Source organism: Alligator sinensis, unplaced genomic scaffold (genome assembly GCF_000455745.1).
Source record: "Alligator sinensis unplaced genomic scaffold, ASM45574v1 scaffold1423_1, whole genome shotgun sequence".
In the NCBI taxonomy this organism is placed as follows: Eukaryota; Metazoa; Chordata; order Crocodylia; family Alligatoridae; genus Alligator; species Alligator sinensis.
The window spans coordinates 591,469-612,197 of NW_005842621.1; the positions used below are offsets into that span (position 1 = coordinate 591,469).

The following is a 20,729-nucleotide window of genomic DNA, read 5'->3' on the forward strand; positions in this document are numbered from 1 at the left end:
GCCTCAGACAGGCAACAACCTCGTGTTCTTCTTGCCTCCACATCAGTTTATACTAGGACCATCATCAATTATCTGGGTCAGGACTGTTTATTAATAAGCCATTTTTGGGAAAGGGACCATGTGTAGCATGTTTCCTGGTGTCTAGGCCACATCCGGAATACTGTCCTGCATGCCATGTGGCAGAGGGTTTTGGAGAGTGGTTCGTCTGTGGATTTCGAGGGGGACCAGTCAATGCAGGACAGCAAACCTGTGCTTCCATTCTCCTGCTTCTGGCTGCTGTGTTTGGAGTTACTCTGTGCAGCACCTGTTCAAAATCTGGTCAATAAGCTGCTTTTATTTTTAGGTGCGTGCTGGTTTCACCCTGATTGTCCTTCGTTAGTCTCTTTTAACACTAAATGCCTCTAAAGTCAGATAAAGCAAAACAGCTATTATTATTGTCTCTGTTTTCTAAATGCAGATCACTAGATGGCCGGCTGCAGGTATCCCACCGGAAGGGGCTTCCCCACGTAATTTACTGCCGGTTGTGGCGGTGGCCAGACCTTCATAGCCACCACGAGCTGCGCGCCATGGAGATGTGCGAATATGCCTTTAACATGAAGAAGGATGAAGTTTGCGTGAATCCCTATCATTACCAGAGAGTGGAGACGCCAGGTATGGCAGGCACCATGCTTCTCGGTGCCAGTGCAGGAGTCTATTTGGGGGTTGCAGGATAAGATAAAAATAGCAAGAGTGGAGTTTTAAAACTAGAGTCACAACATACCTATTATTAATCACACCCCTGCTTATTGCGATGAAATAAGACCCAACTGGCTGCTCTGTCAGAAGGAGTCAGCAGAACAGTCCTGGATTTCTGTGCAGTATGCTAGAACCTTAAACCCTGGTATCTTAACTTAGTATTTCCCATTCGAGTTTCCTAGTGCATCTCGTCTTTGCTGCGTTGTGTCCATCTGTCTGATTCAGCGGTGCTTGGGGTTACATGCTTGCATGAGAGGATTATTCAAAGGGTGGTTTTCTCCTTGGTTTCTAGGAATTCTGGTTGGATGTGTTTCAGGGGATATGTTGTAAACTTGCCGCTAGTGTCACTGTACTGCTCTGTTTTCTTTCCATGTGTACAGTTCTACCTCCAGTGCTGGTACCGAGGCATACAGAGATTCCAGCTGAGTTCCCGCTGTTGGATGATTACAGTCATTCCATTCCTGAGAACACTAACTTCCCAGTAGATTTTGAGCCACAAAGCAACTACATTCCAGGTACGGTATAGCTTCCATCTAGCAAACGGGGAGAATGACGAGGCAAACGGGGAGAATGCCTAGAGGACCTGTTGCACTGTAAATCAGATATATTGTTGTGCCCTGTGGGTTTAATAGTAGAAACCCAACACATTGACTGAACTTTGCCTGGTTTTTGTTTTTGTTTTTTTTAACTATTTTATCATTGCTCTCCTTACTTCCCAGTGTAACTGCACGCCGATCAATTATTATGTTCGGATCTGGAGACAGACAGACCCAGTTGCAAACCTTTGGTTTTCACCGCAGTGCCACATTAACCAGTGCTATTATCAGCAGCCTGTGACCAGGCCAGATTGAATGTACCTGATTGTGTGAACTCAGAAGCTAAGCAATCGCTGGGTCTGGCTGGTATTTGAATGGGAGACCACCTTGGGAATTTTGGGTGCTGTTGGCATACAAGCCAAGGAATTGTGGTCAAGCACTTGAAGAGTATTAGACCGCAGAAACCAAATGAGTGTGGAAAGACTTCCTGCAGCTCTGTCATCATGGCTGAGCTGGGGAACAGAAACGCCCAACAACAAAAATCAACAGTAAATGCAGGCACAGCTGTTAACATGGTTTCCATTCAGTTGTGCCTTGTCAGGGTCTCATGCTCAAAATATATTGTGCAGCCTAAAGCTGAAGGAACTTTCAGATAGGCCTTGTAGATTTGAATGAAATTTAGTTGTTCCAGATTTGGGTAAGTCTCTGTTAACCTTCCAAAAGGGATTAGTTCATCTAGTCATGTATCTGTGGAGTGAATATGTATATCCGTGACTGATCTACCGCTTGGTTGCAAGGACAATCCAAGCACGTGCAATTCAGAGAAGAAAGAACGTGAAGAAAGAAATGTGACATTTTAATGTGAAATAAAAATGTCAAACTTTTTCTCTTGCATTTCTACTTGCATTGTGCTTCCCTTCCCCTCCCCCTTCCCCTTATTTCCTAAGCAAAGAGCATCCTCAGTTTGCTGCGAATAGCAATTCAGATTTTTTTTTCTGATTTCTGCCATCAAGTTAAATGAAAATTTGATCTCTTCATGCTTTTAGAGACACCGCCTCCAGGTTATCTGAGTGAGGATGGGGAAACCAGTGACCATCAGATGAATCCCAGTATGGATGCAGGTGGGTCATCTTTTGTCTTCGGATTTGACCCAAAAAGCTAAACAAAGACACTTGCTCCGTTTCCAAGCCAGCAGTGAGAGTTTTTGTTGCCTGAGATCCTGGGCCCTATGATTTTTCTTAATTAACATCTTATGTTGCTATATTTATTAAGTTATAACAAGTAGGGGGTTTTGGTTTCAGGGTATTTTGGGTCCCGGCTTTTTTTTGGAGTGGTGAGGAGCAAGTTGGGGTTTGAGGCATTTTGCCATGGTGAAATACTTGCATTTGCAACAGAATTCAGACTGTGTCACTGCAGAGTGCTCCTAATGTTTGCTGGAGGGAGAGGTACCAGAAACTTGCATCCTCATGACATCTGCCTTTAGACAGTAGCAGGTGGGAGATTGGAACATGGGTTAGCTTGTATGTTATCAGGGGGATGGGGTGGAATGGGTAAGCGTGCACACGCATTATATGTCTAGTTAGTACTTTTTTGAAGGCATTTTTTATTCTGCAAGGTGTTTGCTTTTGCAAATGTTTAGTCAGGTGGCCTTGAATATTGGCCCATTCATGTTTACTTACATTAAGGAAACAAATTCTTCATTTTTCTATTGGATGCACCCTAGGAGAAGATGAAGCCTTATCTTTTCTGTTTCTGTGTACCATTTAAACAAATATTGTTGGCCTGTATGTGAAATAAGCAGCCTATAGAGTTAGTGCTTAGGTTATATAAATACAGTAGATTTAAATATGTGACAGCATGGTCCTACATCCTTTATTCATGGAGTGTCCTTGACCCATGACATCTTGTTGGCTTCAGTGGGGTTAGTTTGCGTATAAGAATTTTTGAAATGGAGCTTTTGTTTGTAAATGCCATACTTGAAAAGGAAAGATACTGTGTTTAAAATGATGGATGCCGTACAGAAAAAGTACGGAGGTGGGCAGCATTCAAACAATTTCAAATACTGTACATAGCTCAATTTCTGTGCGTATCTAGGGCCAGAGACTGTATGTGGGATTTTGAAAGAGGAATGACAGTTTTATAGTCTTTTACCATAATGATAGAGATGGAGGAAGGCAAGTGTTGGGTTTGTCTGTCTAGATCAAACACGAACCTGTTGGCACAACCTAGTTCCTTGCATATGGTTATTGGTAGTGTGGTTGACATCTGGAATGTATATAGGGCTTTTTGGGATGAGACACTGGAATAGAGTTGGCCTAGAAGATGCTATAAATACCCATTTTATGTCCAGCTGCTATATCTGGTGTCTGTCCCTTCCTGCCATTCCCTCAAATATCATGGATTTTCTTTTTATGAAAACAGATTTTTAAAGTGCCAACAAGTACTGGAAGGCGGGGGTGAGGGGGGGCAGGATTTCCGTGGGGGCTGTGCAGCCTCTTCTTATATATACAAGCCAGTTCATGTCTTGGAAACTTGTCTAGGATCTTTTTGCCTTCGACAAACCCTGGGCACTTTGCAAGCTGGATAAAATGATTGTATGACAAAGAACATTTAGTGACCCACTTCTCTAGTGTCACCTGTGTGGTTATTTACGCCAGTACTCTGTAGGTTCCAGTGTAGCCATGCTGATTTGGTAATGTTTTTGGCTCACTTTGCACTAATTTTACATTGGTGTGAATCAGTATGAGAGATGCTGGGAATATAAAATCAAGCTCTGGGGGGTCCCTTTTTGTGTGCTGCCATGATGGCACCTGTGTTCATGGTACTTCTTTGTACAAGTGAAGCTGACATCTTCCCTGCCCAACCTGGGAGCTCTGGCAGATAAAGATTTAGGCAACTTACTCTTAGGTGCATCATATGCCGCATGACTTGATTTTGTGTGTCACATATAGGACTTGATTTTATATGCCACATGAATAGATTCTAAGGGCTTTTACAAATAATAATTAGCAGTTCAGCAATTTGCAAGTTTCTTAATTTCAAAATGAGGTCTAGCTGAGAGATGGGTTGCTTTAAGAATCCCTTATCCATGTCTCTTTCTTGTATGACCATAAGGTTTAAGCAGCAAACAAAGATTCTCAGACATGAAAACCAAAAGAGTCTTCTGCTCTTCAGAACAAAAAAGCCCCCATGAGCTGCAAGCAGTGAATTTTCTGCATTTACTGTCTCCTGTGCAATCACCACACTAATCATTATATTCTCTTAATTTTTTAGGTTCTCCGAATTTATCTCCAAACCCTATGTCCCCAGCACACAACAATCTGGGTAAGCACGTGATCTTCAGAAACAGATATAATGGGCACAGGGGGGTGATTTATTGGTGAAGTTGTTGCATCATGATGTGGCACTTGTGCTAATTATCTTTATAAAGTGACAAACTTGCAGAGACTCTATATAGTACAGAAATTGGGTTTTACTTATAAGTTATACATTTAAAAAAAAGGTGTGGATGAAGAGGAGGTACCAATGAGAATGAGTGATGGGTTACAACAAAACCTTTATGGCGCATTTACATAGGATTGCTATTAATGTCCTGTTGCTCTTTATTTTTAGTAAATGTCTTCTAGATCAATCTATCGCTTATAGAAAGCTACTCTTTACACTTTAGTTGTTTATCTAATGTATTTACCTGACCACTCTCATGATGGATATCTGAGCATCTTGCCATCTTTAACATTTGAAGCACCCTTTGAGGGAGGTACTGTTATGTCCAGATTTCTACAGGGAACTGGATGTGCAGGCACCCAATGGACATATTTATGTTTTAGAGCTGATCTGGGCAGTTGGCTACTGGGTTTGGGTGTGCTTTTTAGCTTAGCCAGAGTCCAAATCTGAGCATTTGGTAGCAAAGCTCTGTCCATGTTACTGTAACCTCACTGCTTTTGCAGTTGCCTCTGCATGTGTAGGGCAGTGATTCACCCAGGGTGTTGTGGCAGCCTGGGTTGCCTTGAGCTCCTTTCAAGGGTGCTGCTGGGTACCTTGCAGTGTTTAGTTCCGTTAGGTGTGCAAACATGATTCACAAGATAAACCCAGTGATTGCACATAGGAATCCACAGCATTTATACTATTCTGACCCGTTGTGATCTTTCTGAGTTCTTTGCAACAGCGTTATTAGTAGTATTAGGATATTTCTAATCCTAGTCAGAAACAAGTAGTCAAAAACAAGTGACAACTAAACACTGACATTTTCTGAAGGGTTTCTTGAGTCTAACGAGTTTGAGAACTACCGGTCTAAAGATGTGTGTCCCCTTGTTCTTTATGCTGAGAGGTTCCCAGATTTTCTCTCTGTTTTGTCAATTGGAGTAGGATCATTCGCACATGACCAGTTCCCGTGTCCTCACTGCAAAGTGCATATGTTCTAGTTAAAGCTACCTCCAGCAAAGTGAGCAAGCCGGGCTTGAAAGCAAAAATAAGTTCTTGTTGGTTTGTATGTGCTTCTAATGAGGTTTTGGCAAGAACACATGTAGGGAGGGGTACAGCCCAAGAGCTGGCCCAAAGTGACTTGCCCCAAGTTGCACAAAAACTTTGTGGTAGAAGAGGCTGAACCCTGGATCCTCTAGGTCGGTCCCTGGCTGATGTGTGGGGGGAGCTTGAAATGAGGAGAGCCTGGAGGGTGGGGGAGTTAACGGGGTGTTGAGTGATGGAGTTTGGGAGAGTACGTGGAGGGGAGTGGCAGTGAGAGGAGGGTGAGAAGTAAGGAACAGTAGGACAAAAGCAGGTGGCACAACAAAATGCCTGAAAGGAGAGTGGCAGATGGCAGAGATGAAGCCACACTGACTGAGGTGATTAGTGGGACTCCAAAACGAGGCACTTGTTTTGACTCGGTCCTGCACTTAGATGTAGTGCCTACCCTGAGGAACTTGGAGCTGAATGATGGCAGTCCCTCTGCATGGGTTCAGAGAGTGGGTCTGGGGACCCACCATGTTGCTGATGGAAGACTAGTTTGCTTTTGTGCCTCCCTGCGCTATCTGTCTGAAGCGGGGACGAGCTGTGAGAACAGCTTTATTTCTTCTGGCTGCAGTGGCCATGCCCCTCAGTTTAGTTGAAGGCTCTGAGAGTGCAGAACAGAGCTTAGCAGTGGTTATCTAATTCAACCTATAAACCAGAGATAGTTAAAAGAATAAATGAGAGGAAAAACAAAGAGGTAGACAGAATGGCTGTATGGGCAGTGGGGCATTCAGTCTCTGAAACGATCTTTGTAGGTTTTGCAATATGTTTTCCCTACCTGTACAACTGTGCCCTTTAATTTTATGAGTCCAGACAGAGGGGGTGACCTTCCCATGTTGCTGGGCCACCCCATTAGATATTGCTTTTTGCATTCACAGCCCTGGCAGTCCGGGGGATCAGGTCTCTAAATGTTACTCTTAGTTGGTAGATACAGACCACTTGAGATTTACTCTTAAGCAGCAATAGCCATAAAACTTATATATGCCTGCAGCCCTGGCACCGCTCCAGGTTTTGTCAAGTGTTGGCTGCCTTCTGGATGTCTTGGGGCTAGTCAAGTTAGTTTTTCGGCTTTTTTTATTTTTTTATTTAAACAATGCAAGATGCACACGGGGTGTTGCTGAAATGCACTTTGCTGTAAGTGCTGAAGCCGGAGAGGAGAGCAGCATGGCAGGCTCTTTTGTCTGAATCTCCGGTGTTAGTCGTGAGTCACTTGGAATTTCCAAAGGTTGTTATCAACACTTGAAAAAGCAGCGCAGCAGAAACGATCTGGATTGCTGTTGATAGCAACTGCTTCACCTAAATTAGTAAGGAGTCTCTCAGAGACGGCCTGCAATGCACGTTCTTTCCAACAAAGGCACCGGTTATTAACACGTGCTGCTTGGCTGATCGGTCTGGAGAACGTCTAATGTGGTGTCTGGTGGCAGAGACTAAATAAGGGCAGCGGAGGCTTGTTAACCACAAGTAATCCCTTTGTAGTCTCTGGCGCTGGAGTAAGAACATTTTCTAACTTTAAGTCAACTTAAAGGGGAGCAGTTGTGGTTTGCAAGCCTAACGAACGGCCTTTGCTTTTTAAAAAGTCCTTACCTTCTGGATGTTTCCTAATTCGAAAAAGAGAAATGTGCTCGGTCTGGGGTTTTGAGCTCCGAGCAAGCGTGAACTCTGACATTGGATGATCGACGCTGACCACTGATCAACCTCCCGGCGATGGGAGGTTTGCTGCACTCTGCTCCTTGTTGCATGGCCTCCCTGAAATGAGGAGCTGGTGGTGGTGGAGTCAATGATAATACAAGGCAGGGGTCGACTGGGCTGTAGGAGTTGAACTAGCCTTTTTCAGCACTGCAAGTGATGTCTCTAGAGCCAGGGAAAGGCATGTGAGTAGGTGAGGGCAAGCTTGCCATTACCCTTGCTGTTCCACTTAGGATAGAGGATTTCAGTGTTTGGGGTGACCTTTCTCCAGCACATTTGTTATTATTATAATCTGTGCAGAAATAAAACCCTGAAACTCCCGTGGGCCAGAGTAGCTCCTCGCCTGGTTGCTGCGCTGGGGTGGAACAGGTTGCACCTTGCAGTTAGTTGTGAAACTTGTGGTTGTATCGTTAAAAAGAAATTCTGTGGCGTTTCAGTAGTAGGTTTATTTAAATAAAAACTGTTGAAAGTTTGAGAGAAAGAGAGAGTATTCTGCTGGCCAAACTTGAGGCCTCCTATTCCAGTACTGTATTTCAATAAACCAGTTAGAACAGTATGAAGTATACTAATATTTCCATGTAAACCTAAGACTTGACTATAACACGGGACAGATATTGTTGGGGAACTTCAAGGTCGCTTTTATCCTTGCAGATACAAAATATGCCACAGGGTGACAGGTTGGAAATCATTTTCTTTCTCACTCTGATGAATGGTCTATCACCTTTACTGCTTTGGAGTTGGTTTGAAAGGATTCCCCTTTTGTTCCAGAACTTAGCCTCCTTTTGCTCCAAAATTCAAGCACGTGAATTTAGTGGAACTTATAAATAACAAGTAATCTCATTTGTGTTTCTTAAACTAACCAAAAAAGGAGGAAAAAACCCCACGGGAGCCAGTTCTATGTGGACATTCAGAAAGAGGTCAGCGAGTTTCTCCTGTCAAAGGGCCTGGCTTGGGTTGCATGCATATCGTTGTTTGGGAGTCACGCAGCCCTTTGGTGTACAGGAAATCCATTGTGCTCAGTGTTTGCTCTGCAGGAGGCTTGACGCAGAGGCCGTAAGTGAAGTAACCACATACCCTACAGTCAGAAAGCCTCAACTGCTTTCTGTGGTGAAACACTGTTTCCCAAAAAAGGGAAGAGAGAATATTCCCAAGGCTTTCTTCAAGTACAGAGATTATAGAGAATAGCTCGATGAGAAGAGTAGTGTGTGGGTTTGCTGCCGAGGATGAAACGAGATGTGGCCGCCACAGCTAGCACATAGGGATAGCAAATGGAGAACTTCTGGCAAAGACTGTGGCATCTGCAAATCTGGTAACTTCATTGTTTGACAGAAGAATAACAAATCTAAATATTCAGATGTGAAATAGCAACCTCTTTCCTTCCGTTTGCTCCATCAGATAGACCGATTCAAGGCAGTGCCTGTATAATTAAGTGTAATTCTTGCATAACATTATTAAACCTCATTGAAATTTTTCACAGGAAAAAAGGCTGAGTTTTGTTGGGTCTTTTTCCTAAATGATTCTAAATGATAATGTACATTTTCGTCATTCAGTATTTCAAAATGAAACAGACATTTGATTGAAAAATGAGCTCCGTTTTCAGCTTTTGAATTTTCATGGGTTTTTTTCCTTCTCTTGTTTCATCTTTTTACTTTCTCCCCAAATATTCTCAAGGGAAAAATGGAAGGAGAGAGAAAAAGCCTTTCTTGCATTTTTGTTTTTTAAGTGTGTTTAATGGAAAAATTTGGAAGTGAAAAACGGTTTATATGGCACTATTGTTATACCTGCATGAAATTTGAGAAAGTAGGAGCAGGGGGAGAATGGAAGAAAACCATGAAAAACACGAGATTAAGTTGCCAAAGCCTAAAACAAGATGTCACTTTTGTCCATTTTTTCAGTTGGCTTTTTTCCTAGAAAGGTATCTATATTCTGACAAGCTTTACATTTCAAAACCATTGAATAAACACGCTATATCAAATGCTGTAGTAAGACTGGAGTGTTGTTATAGCCATAATGGTCCAGAATGTGAAACAATTAAAGGGTTTTGGGTTTTTTTATGCTATCATTTGGAGGGGTGTTTCAGGCTCACTTTTTATCTTTCTTCAGATCTACAGTGTGGAAGCTTGTCTAATCTCTCTCCAATCTGAACAATAAAAAGTGTCTCCAAATACAGAACAAAACCGAACAAAAACCTTGCCTCTTGTACCTAACAAATACTGGCTGTTTTGACTATAGTCAGAGAAATTTCTGAGCGCCTCAGTTTCACAAATGAGACATCAGCCTTATTTTAGTATCCTGATCTCTCTCTCTCTCTCTCTCTCTCTCTCTCTCTCTCTCTCTTTTTTTAATGCATTTCTAGGAATAAAGCCTGAGATAAAGACAGTAACCTGTCTCACCATGGGTGAGCATTGGGAATAGCTTGAAAAATAAGTATTCAACTCATCCTTTCACTTAAGTAATTTTAGATTTTTGTAAAGAGCCTGCAGTTGTCTTCTGCAGCTGATCAGACAGAAAATATACTAGCTTATAGGAGAATGATTTGGGTGGGTTTCATTCCAGTACTCAGTGGCTCCTCACTGACATCACAAAACTCCCACACTATTTGGCACTGTCGAGATGCTTTCATGAGGGGGACACAGGACTGGAAAAAGCAGTGCGTTTGTCTCGGAGCTGACATGGCTTGGCAGTGCTGCACTGGAAGATTGAAACCAGGTTTGCTTGGTTAGTTTATATGCCCTTGCACATGTACCTAACTCCAGCCACAGTACGTTTCCCGACTGTCATAAACCCCAAATTGATAAGAATTAAAATTATACACACAGACCACGCCTAATAGAGGAGGTAACTCACCCTTTCCGCAACTTACTGTAAGCCTTATACCACAGTCGGAAGGAAAAGAAGCATCATTAAACAGGCGGTTTCATTTTTTTTAGAGGCTAGTGCACTTATAACGAGATTCATGAGTGGTGAGTTTCTTGGTTTGTGTCTTCCCTCAAGTTGAAAATTAGGTCGGAAATGAAACTCCTGTACATCCTTCAGTGGAGACGCACAGTTCCTTTGAGCCGCAACCAGGCGGAGGCAGTTGCTGAAGGAAAGTACAATAAAACTATACCGCACCACAGGCTGCAGTTCTTTTGCAACTTAAGAGCCACGCCAGCTTGAGGATACCACTTGAAGGATATGAAATTGGTACATCTTCATAAAACCGAAAAGATTTTTATTTGAAAATGCGCTTCCTCTTGGATAACTTTACATAGCGCATGGAAGTTGTTTTTTTTTTTAAAAGCGAATGATCATTGCTTAATTTCTCTTGAGTAGTGTTGCAGTTTTCTGTATGGTTTTGTTAAGATGCATTGCAGTTACTTGAATCCCAGGACAGGTTGTTGTACGTGGTTTTCTGCCACAGTCTAAAATAGCTCATTACTGGATTTTAGCTTGTAGAAACAAGCTTGACGTGGCAATCTCCAGTGTTGCAGATATGTGACATATCAGGACAAAAGGCAGAAGGCATTGGGAGGAACATGTAGTATGCTTGACAGTGATCTGTGGGGTCCTGTGATAGAGAAATCATCAGATCCTTGCTCCCAGGTTCAAAGCTCTTTGTCTGAACAAACTTGAGTTGTCCTTACTCGAACATTACACAAGGACTTTGGAGGCCTGCGCCTCTGTAAGTGGCCTCATTTTCTGGTAATTTATGCTTGAGCATTACCGTTGGATCCCTTAGATCTTGCTGTTGCACTTAGACAACAGGGGCCCCGAGGGACCGGCAGCCGGCATCTTCTCTGATTTGTCAACTACTCTGAGAACACTCCCGCCACCTGATATTTTGGGGGTGACAGCTGTGGAGATTATTACAAACTCAGTCTGCAGTAACTTGTGCTGGCTTTCCATATGTGTTGGGTGTCTGTGGACAAAGCTATCACAAACCTGGCCTCTTCAGCTTTCGGAGCCTAAAACCCAGAAGAGGATTTTCTTTGAAAGCTGGGACAAAAGAGGATGGTTTGCAGAAAAGTGTAGCAGCTGGGGGACCCTAGTGTGTTAATAAGGGATACACTCCAGAGTGATGGGGATACCCATGGAGTGCTTAGGGAAGTGAGGCTGTTGTGTAACTAGATGCATCCAAAAGGATGCATCTATAGTGACACTCACCCTGGATGGGGACGTGCAGAGCAGGATGTGCTCATGCCCCTGCTGAAGTCAATGGGGTATTTACTTAATTGATTTCGATGGAAGACCTATCAAACAGCACACGGTGAAATTACTCCATTTCTGAGTTACGTGACCGGCAGTATGTATGGATAGATAAGAGAGATTTTGATACCTGTTAGCCAAATTGCTTTGGTTCTTCAAATCGATGCAAAAACCATCTGGGCTACAGGAATCTAGCAACTGGGTTTTTGTGGGCAGCTTTGTGGGGTTGAATGGGATACAGCGGTGTGGGCTTGAAAGCAGCTTTGCTTTCTCTAATTGGCTAAACTCTTCAGGACAAATGGCTGTTTCTAAAGGTTAAGCAGCTGGCAGCAGGTGTTAGGTCAGAAATCACTCCAAACCCCTCTTGGGTTGCTCAGTTCTGCAAGGAGGTTGCGGGAGGTGGATTTAGAGAGCTGGTTGCTAAAGGACTAGGTTGGGATTGCTGAATCGATATCATGGGAGCATCTCGGGAGGAATAGTGTTTTTGTTGCTTGGTATTCAATCTTTGCCCAATTAAGGAGCAACAGTGAGATGTCTTGAAGATCAGCTCCTCTGTTTAAATGGGAATGAGGTGATAAAAGGAGGGGAAGAAATTCTTCTCTTGCCCTTGTTACTGGAATAGGTCTTAACCATGGATTGAAATTAGGTAATAGAAGAATATCCTTTCTCCGATGCTCCTGTTCCTCTGCTACACAGAGATTACTGACGTGGCATACTCAGGCCCTGTGCCTAAGGAGGGATTTACAGAAGTACTTGGCATTGGCCTGACTCCACTCCCCTTTGGATCAGTGGTAAAACTCCCATCGAACCCTTGTCAGCGCGGTGAGGCTGCTGTGGAAAGTCCTGTCCTTTGTGCGCATCTTCTTTAGACTGACTCCGCCTCAGTCTGATCCTGCAGATGGTTTCGCTGAGTCAAACCACAACCCCAGCAAAACAATAGCTCTCTTATCCATTAAGGAAGACAGATTTCCCTTTGCAGACTTAAGGTCAATTTAAGGTCCAAATGCAGGAATGAAAATAAAGATTTCTAATGACCCTGACAGCAACCTCACATGCATTTGTTGTAGGCTAGATGCATTTCAAGCCAGGGTCTGTGAGATCAGAGGCTGGACCAGATAGGCCAAATATTTCCCAGTTACACTGGTCTAACTCCATGAATGTCAGTAGCCAGCTGCGCCAGAGACTTGGATCCATGTTACTGAGAGAATTTGTCCTTTTATTTTTGGTAGCACCTTTAAAAAAAAAATCTATCTATCATTATATATAAAAAAACAATTTTTGGTATATTTTACTTTTTTGGACATTAGCAGCCTTAAATCAATCCTACGTTACAAGTTTATCAGTTTCATCCGGGTCAGAAATCTGAAGACAGTTAAGTGACGCCCCAGTTGTTAAATGACTGATATCCCTGACTATTCGTGATTATTCCACATGCCAAAAGCTTTGAGATTTGCGTCACTTCTAGCTGTATTATAATGTCAAGCTGTTAAAATGGTGGTGTTGAAGTAAATCTGAACGATACTCCTAAATATTCCTTTTTTTTCGGAAGGCCTCTTAGTCCTTTTTCATTTACCTTTTGCTTTGGCCAGATCTGCAACCTGTTACCTACTGTGAGCCAGCTTTCTGGTGCTCGATATCCTACTATGAGCTCAACCAGCGAGTCGGGGAGACGTTTCATGCCTCCCAGCCCTCTATGACAGTGGATGGTTTTACTGATCCTTCCAACTCGGAACGCTTCTGCCTGGGCTTGCTGTCGAACGTGAACAGAAACGCAGCGGTGGAGCTCACAAGACGACACATTGGTAACCTGTATTTTTCTTGTTATCTTTTGAATGGGACGGGGTCGTGGGAAATGCAGGATGGCGTACACAGCACTGAAGATTATCTCACAGTAAACGGAAGCCAAATCACAGGCATTTAGGCCTGTTTCAATCGTGGGTAAGCTGCCACGGGCTAGCTTCCACCTACCAGGCGACAGGAGCAGCTGCACAGAAGCTACCATGGAACAGCTGATGCATGATCAGCTAACCTCCCTCTTTTTTTAACTCGGTATATTTTCTTTGTTTGTCCATACTGACAGACTGACATCTGTTTTTTGCAACCTAGATTGTATTCCCGTATGCATTTCCTATGAGAATCCACATGTTAATCCTTTGGTGTGATGACACGTTGCATTTTGTCAAAGATAACATTCGCCAGTTTGGAAGCCTTATGCAATTTGATTCAGAATTGGTTAAAAAATAGTTCTGTATATCTGCGGTGACTTTAGGAGGCGGTTGAGAACCATATGTTAAACTGACAGAGTGTTCTCATGGTAAATATGAGTGGCATGTGCGCTGAGAGTAGGTAGCTTTCAACGTGGCAGATTTGTGCGGTGGATGCTGCAATTGTGTGTGGCCAGAGAGTTCCATTTTGGCTTCATAAATTGCTCTTCTGCTTCACTTATCTCCCTCAACCTCGTCTTCCCAAAAGAAGTGAATGGTACCAGAATCCATTGGGGGAAAATAATAGTTATCAGGTTAATTTCCCATCATCACTGATGTAGCTGTCATTTCATTCCTCTCTGACTTGATTCAGAATAAGCAATGTTTCTAACAGATCTTCTCTCAGTTTGAAGTTTTGCAGATGACGGATGTTTTCTGCTCGCTTGGTTGCAGATTACTGACTAAACTGAAACTGCCCTGTGTTTTCTAGGAAGAGGAGTAAGACTCTATTACATTGGCGGGGAGGTGTTCGCTGAGTGCCTTAGTGACAGTGCCATTTTTGTCCAGTCTCCTAATTGTAACCAACGCTACGGCTGGCACCCAGCTACAGTTTGCAAGATTCCACCAGGTAACCACGAATTTCCGACGTACCACCCTACATGATCTTAATGTTTGAAGGCTAGGGACTCGACATGCAGAGAAGGAGCCAATCGGCACAGTTGACTGAATTTCCTGACTCCTGGGGGTTTTTACAGTACTCAGAAATCTGTAACCCGTTTTACGGGCACTTCACCACTTCAGCAGTGCTCATCCAGGAACATGTGTTGTAAAAGGTCCCTGTACTATTCACCTAACCATAGCCGGTGTTCTCCTCTTTCAGAAAGACAAAACTGGAACGTACCTTAGATCAGATTCTGATCCTACGTACGTCACAATAACTGAGAATGGGATCTGCCTTCTAGTCTGAAAATTGCTTTGTAAAATTGATAGTACTCAAATTATTGTCATAGTAACTCTATCAAATATTTGCAAAACCTTTTTGCTGAATGAGTGAGAGAGAGAAATCCATTTAATTAAGATGCACCCGTCATTTGCGCTAACCATTACACGCAGTAACCATTACTCTGTTTTATGTTAAAACTTCTCAATGCAAAGATCTTAGTCTAAGGCAATTATGTATGTAGCCCCTTTGCTGTCACAGTTACAGCACCAATGCCGGAAATCTACAGATGGGTCACAGGGGAACGTCATGAGCAGGGATCTGGGTTTTTCCATTTTCCCATGGAAAAATGTGTATTTTCTCTTTCAAAGGAGAAAAAATCCAGGAAGCCGTGGGTTTCCCCTTGCAGGCTGGCAGAGTTCCAGTCTACAAGGGGCTGCTTGGGGCTGGGGGGAGTGGGAGGAGGGCGATAAGAGGCATGCATGCACGTGGCAGCCAGGCAGCGTGATGGAGAGCAGCTCCTTGCAGGTAAGTCTGGAGAGGGGTGGGCATTGGTGATGCATCAGGGTATGGGGGGCATGTGCTCCCCTATGCCCCCCAGCGTGTTGCGGCATCACCTCTGCCCATCATCACACGCGTGTTGCGGCATCCTCACACTGTGGGGCTGGGGCCTGGGGGCAGGGGAGGGCAGGGCACTGACATATCAGGGCAGCTCAGCTCCACAAACAGCAGAGGAGCACCCACAGCTGGACCCGTGTCCCGGTGAGCAAAGGAGGCAGGGGGAGCTCTGATTTTTCAGTGATTTAAAAAACCCCCAAAATTAAATGCCAAAATATATAGCTATTTAGAATTTATTTTATTATAACGATTGAGGTACTGGTAGGCTTCCAAATTGTTTTAAAATTGTAAATATATCAATAAAACATTGTGTCCAACTGAGGTATATCTGAGTATCTATATGTATATCTATATATTGGCGTTTCATTTTAATCACGAAAAATGTGGATTTGGGGTTTTTTAATCAGAATTTTGGATTATGTAACAGAGAAAACCGGGGTCTCTGGTCATGAGTCTCTACTTGGGAAATGGATACATACAGAAAAGGTTTGGCTCAGGGTGTTTGTGTTAAGTCAGGGTTTGCACACGTGGGACGTTCCCCACTGCAGGGACTTCTGTAGGCAGCATCTTATGGCAAACGTATTTTGGAGGAAAGGTTGTTCTCACTTTCAGACTGGTATTCCTATAGCATGGATTTGCCTGGCACATCTCAGTGCCTGTCTCTTGCCTTAATTTCCATTCCCAAATGGTCATCGTCCTTCTGAGTGTTGCGGGAGATGATATCCCCGATGCTTCACAGGGTGGCTGCACGGTGGAACCCCTGCCCACTCTCTGCTACAACCATTAACATTTGGGCAATCGACCTACAATACAAACTGTTCACTTTGCTTCTCAGAGCGTCTTTCTACAGACTTAGCATCGCCTCCCTGTTGGCCTTTTCTTCCAGTCTGCTCTTCAGCCCTTTCAGTCCCCGTTTATGTCCCTTTTCCTTGGAGCCACTCCTCTCACTGACCACAGGCTTCCCTTCCATCTCAGTGTGAGATTTGCCCTAGGACCACCTGATCCATGATCCGTTTTAAATATGTAAATGGGTATTGTATGGACACACAAGCGAGTAGCCAGATCATACGGCCGTGGAACCGTTATTACATCAGCTACTAGAAATGACAGCAATATGCTTCTGGAGTCAGGCTGAGTAAGCATGCTCAGAGGGCTTGGGGTTTTTCTTGTTTTTTAATTAGTTTGAATTCATCATGATCCAAGCAGTTGTTTTTCAGACTTGGCCCATATGTAGTCCCTACTGAGCACTAGTCATGTGCCAAGTTTCAAAAGTATAGATGGTTTCTAGTTATCTGGGTGAAGACAGTGTAGCAACTTTGTTTTTTTTTACAGTGGGGAAAAGTAGTTATTTTTCAGCAGCACAACTTGAAAAGAGCTGAATGGATTTGTCTTCAGCTTTCAACTGGGATTAAGGATTGGGAAAAATTCAATTTGAAAGGAGAATTCTTTGGCAAATTTATAATCAAGTGAAAAGACTATAACTGAAACAGTGCTGCAGCCTAAAACTTCAGCATTAGCTACCGAGCAAGCTCTTCCAGTTCTGATAACTAACTACTTTGACACAGTTGTGTTGGCTTCTGTGGGCCCTTTTTTTAGGTTGCATATTTCTATTACTTCCTCAACTATATTTCCTGCAACAGTTTTAACCATTAAGAGCTGAGGTTACAATTAAGGTTTTGCATTAGAACACGAGGGACATTATTACGTATATTAGGGTCTTGATCAATTGGAGGCAGCAGGAAGTCGTGTCTACTGATGCTAACTCGCTGTGTGAGCATTAGGTGTCTCCTACATTACTGTTTCCCTTGCTGTTAAAAGTTGGGGGGGGGGGGACACACGGAGTCAAATTTGTATAACCAATTTTAATACCTTTAACAACTTTGTGGAATCTGTACCTAGTGTAACATGGCTTGAGGAGGGGAACGGGAGAGTTGAGCTGTTTCTTTCCATATGTGGAAAGAGATGAAACTTTTTCATTGAGGGAAACTGATGCCGTGTTGCCATGTTCTTGTCTTCACAGGATGCAACTTGAAGATATTTAACAACCAGGAATTTGCAGCCCTCTTGGCGCAGTCTGTGAATCAGGGTTTTGAGGCTGTGTATCAGCTGACCAGAATGTGCACTATCCGAATGAGCTTTGTCAAGGGATGGGGAGCTGAATACAGGTGAGGGCTTTTGTTTTCCCCTTTCTGTAGACAGCACTTGCTTCTAATCGCCAATTATACATGCTCCATGTAGCCCATGACACTAGGAGCGAGAGTTGTTTTTTTTTTTCAATAAAGTTTTTTATGCTACCTGTAAAAGTGGGAGATGTGGCAGCTGTCCTTGTGACGATGCAGATAAATCTGTTTTTATGGAGATGGTTTCTTGTATTAATATCTGGAGAAGTGAGAGTAAAAAACTGATCAACCAGTAATACATAACTTGCACCACTCCTCATCTTGGTTTGGTTACTGTGTTGTGCAGTGAAGATCTCTAACAGGGGCACTGTAGGTAAATCCTGATACTCCTGGTAAGAAAAACAGATATTTCTCCAAGTTAGATTTCTAGTCGCTAGTTTGAGCGTCTTACGTGCTGACTCTCTAGCAGGAGTGGATCAGCGTGAGAACTCAGCAGCAGGTTAGCTTTAGCTTTGACATTTCTTTTATCAGGGACTAATGGGATTAAATTGGAAGCAGATGGGCTTGGAAATCTACATTTTTAAAGTGTGGTTAAGGTCACTGGGAAGCTATGGTAAATTCTTCCTGTCCCTTTCTCAGTGCCAGCCTCATAGCAGTTGTTTAATGTGCTGGGAGATTACTACTGAATGGGTTCACTGCTTTTTTTCAAAAAGGAAATTAATATTGAGGGTTGACAGGACAGACAAAGTAATGCTGACCACTCCTCAGCAAGGACCTCCATTGTGGTGCCTCTTGATAACACAGGCACGGCAGGGAGAGGACAAGTACAAACATCTTCCAGCGTTCGTGCTGCTATCGCTGCTGAAATCCTGTTTGTCAAACAATCTGAGCTTGTGCGTGCTCCCTAGGTAACGAAAGGAGAACAGTCGAGAGATGCTAATTATTCAGCAAATGCATGTTGTTGAATGAGAGTTGCCTTGCGAGGGATTAGAACAAGGCTTGTGTGTTTTAGAAATAATTATTTGATGGCATCCTTTTAAACCCATGGCCTTGTACAAAGATTTGTGGTAGTTGTAACCTTCTCCTGGTAACCTCGCAGACGTGCCTCGCTGCTCCTTTTCCAGTCTCCTGCACCAGCAGGGGAGATGCCGTAGTATCAGCCCAAGCCTGGGCCTCTCACATTACTCTCCCACTTTCTTCATTTCTCCAGATGTTTGGAGTCCATTTTGTTTTGAAATCATCCTGCACCCAGGCCAGACCATTTCAGCCTTGGCTCCTAGCCATGGTCTATAATGAAATCCAGATGAGTCTGACTTACGGAAAATCAACTATCTCATTAGAGCATTGTAGTGAGTGAAACTCTACGCTCGCATTTATCGTGGCGGAGCTGGTCTCTTGCTCTTTCGTTTCCGTGCCATGAAATATTACATCTAATTGTCTTTGTCATAGCGCAGTTATTTGTTGAACTGATTCATATGAAAATCTCATTGAAAGCTGCATCCAGGGCATTGTTCAGTAATCTCTGGTTTAGCTGCTTAGCCAGTTGAGCAATCTAATTGGCGGGCTGTTTAATGCGTTTGTATGCCAGGGATCGGGGTGGGGGGGCCGTTGCATAAGAAGCCCGTGACACACATGTTCTAATGCAGGCAAGCGAGAAAGCCACCGAAGGCCTCGCGGGGCGAGCTTACTGAAATCCTGGAGCTGATGGACTGTCGCTAGGTCTGATCTTCTGAATAGAGCAGCAGAATAAAGCGTGAAGCTAACGACCTGGGAGTGGGGGGTAGGGGGCAGCGTGCCAGGTGATAGTGGTGCTGAGCTAACGCTTGGTCTGTTCTGCGTTAATTGGGGATTGAGGAGGGGAGGCAAATGGTCTGGTTTCATTTCAGTGAGATTGTTCCATTTTTTTCCAGGATTTGCAGGGTACATAAACTTCAGGGAGGCTGCCAGGGAGCACGTGCGCGAGCTGTTCTGCTCTCGCTTGTAATTCTCTTGCCTAAAGAGCACGCGAGACACCCTTTAATGCAAAACACCATTGGGGTACTGAATAATGATGCAGGGGAAAACCCTGCCAATACACCCCCTTCTCTGGCCGTGCATAGCCTGCTGCCAGCTCTGGCCAGCGGTGCCGGAGCTGGGGACGGGAGTGGTGTTTCACAGGGAGCGGGGCTCCATTTTTAGATCCAAAGCCGAGATGGCAGAGGTGGCAGCTGAGAAGCCCTTGGCCAAGCCTGGCTCTTCTCACTGCCACTTGAGTGTGTGAAGAGCTGTTGCACCGTGAGCCTTATTGAGGGGCTCAGTTGCAGCCAGTGAAGTGTTGGCTGGATCCTCCCCAGGGGCCTTAACCCTGAAAACCTTTTTTCCTCCCCAGGGGCCTTAACCCTGAAAACCTTGAGGTGGGAGTACAATTACTCTCTCCGCTCCCCCTCCCCATCCTCTTCTACAACAGCTGCACCTGGCTCTGCCCAGAACCAGGCTCCAGCCCTTTATTGGATGAAAAGCTGAAGTCCAACCTGCCACCCTTCTGCAGGGGAGAGAGACCTGCGCCCTTCCCCTTGCCCCACCTCTCTGCTCTGTGCCCTTTTAGCCTACTGGAAGCACTTGCCATGTCCCAGAGGGGGTCCAGCCTGAGCGAAGGTAGGACTGAATGGGAGGGGAGATAGGAGGAGGGGATTTTTTTGGCAAGAGAAGGCAAAACAGGAGAGCTCACCAGAGGCACCAGTTCCAGCTGAGTCTTCTCTCCCTTCACTGGCCACAGACCCGCTTCGTAGCCCTGGAGGTATTGAAGTGGTTGGGTTAGTGGATTTCTAAGCATTATGACTGTGTTTTGGAAATACCTACGGGCCTCCCACATGTGTGCAACAGAGCAGCAGTAGTATGTCAGGACTGTTGTACAGTACTCCGCAGTTCTGCTTCTTCACTGCCTCTTTGTATTCAGTTGATCCAATCCAAAGCTCTCTGCTCCTCAGAGACTGAACTCCACAGAGGCACCCCAAGCCTTAGGATGACAGGCGAGATGCATGCAAACACCCGAGTACAGGCTCTGAATCCACTGCGTATGCTGCCAGCAGGCCCGTGCAGGACGCTCCCCTGTGTGGGAGGTGAGGGACAGATGGATCCTGGCTACAGGGATCCAGCCACGATTACGGGGCAGCCGCAGAATGCAAGCGAAACGCCCAGAGAAAGATCCCCACTCTTT

At 44.2% G+C, this 20,729-nt stretch overlaps 1 protein-coding gene across 3 annotated transcripts in view; it reads left to right on the plus strand.

Moving 5' to 3' along the window:
* The first annotated feature begins 460 nt into the window (after nt 1-460).
* Nucleotides 461-20,729, plus strand: part of SMAD3 (SMAD family member 3) — a 25,782-nt gene continuing 5,513 nt past the window's right edge. Inside the window, exons 1-8 of one of the 3 annotated variants that reach the window (XR_003096156.1) lie at nt 461-651; nt 1,116-1,250; nt 2,318-2,392; nt 4,545-4,595; nt 13,241-13,453; nt 14,346-14,483; nt 17,434-17,578; nt 18,744-18,882. Coding sequence is in view for 2 of the 3 variants with exons in the window: in XM_006033315.2 (XP_006033377.1) it covers nt 567-651; nt 1,116-1,250; nt 2,318-2,392; nt 4,545-4,595; nt 13,241-13,453; nt 14,346-14,483; nt 17,434-17,578 (842 nt within the window). In the remaining variant the exon portion in view is untranslated. The remainder of the gene's footprint in view (nt 652-1,115; nt 1,251-2,317; nt 2,393-4,544; nt 4,596-13,240; nt 13,454-14,345; nt 14,484-17,433; nt 17,579-18,743; nt 18,883-20,729) is intronic. The other 2 variants (XM_006033315.2, XM_025215096.1) reach the window with 2 other exon arrangements.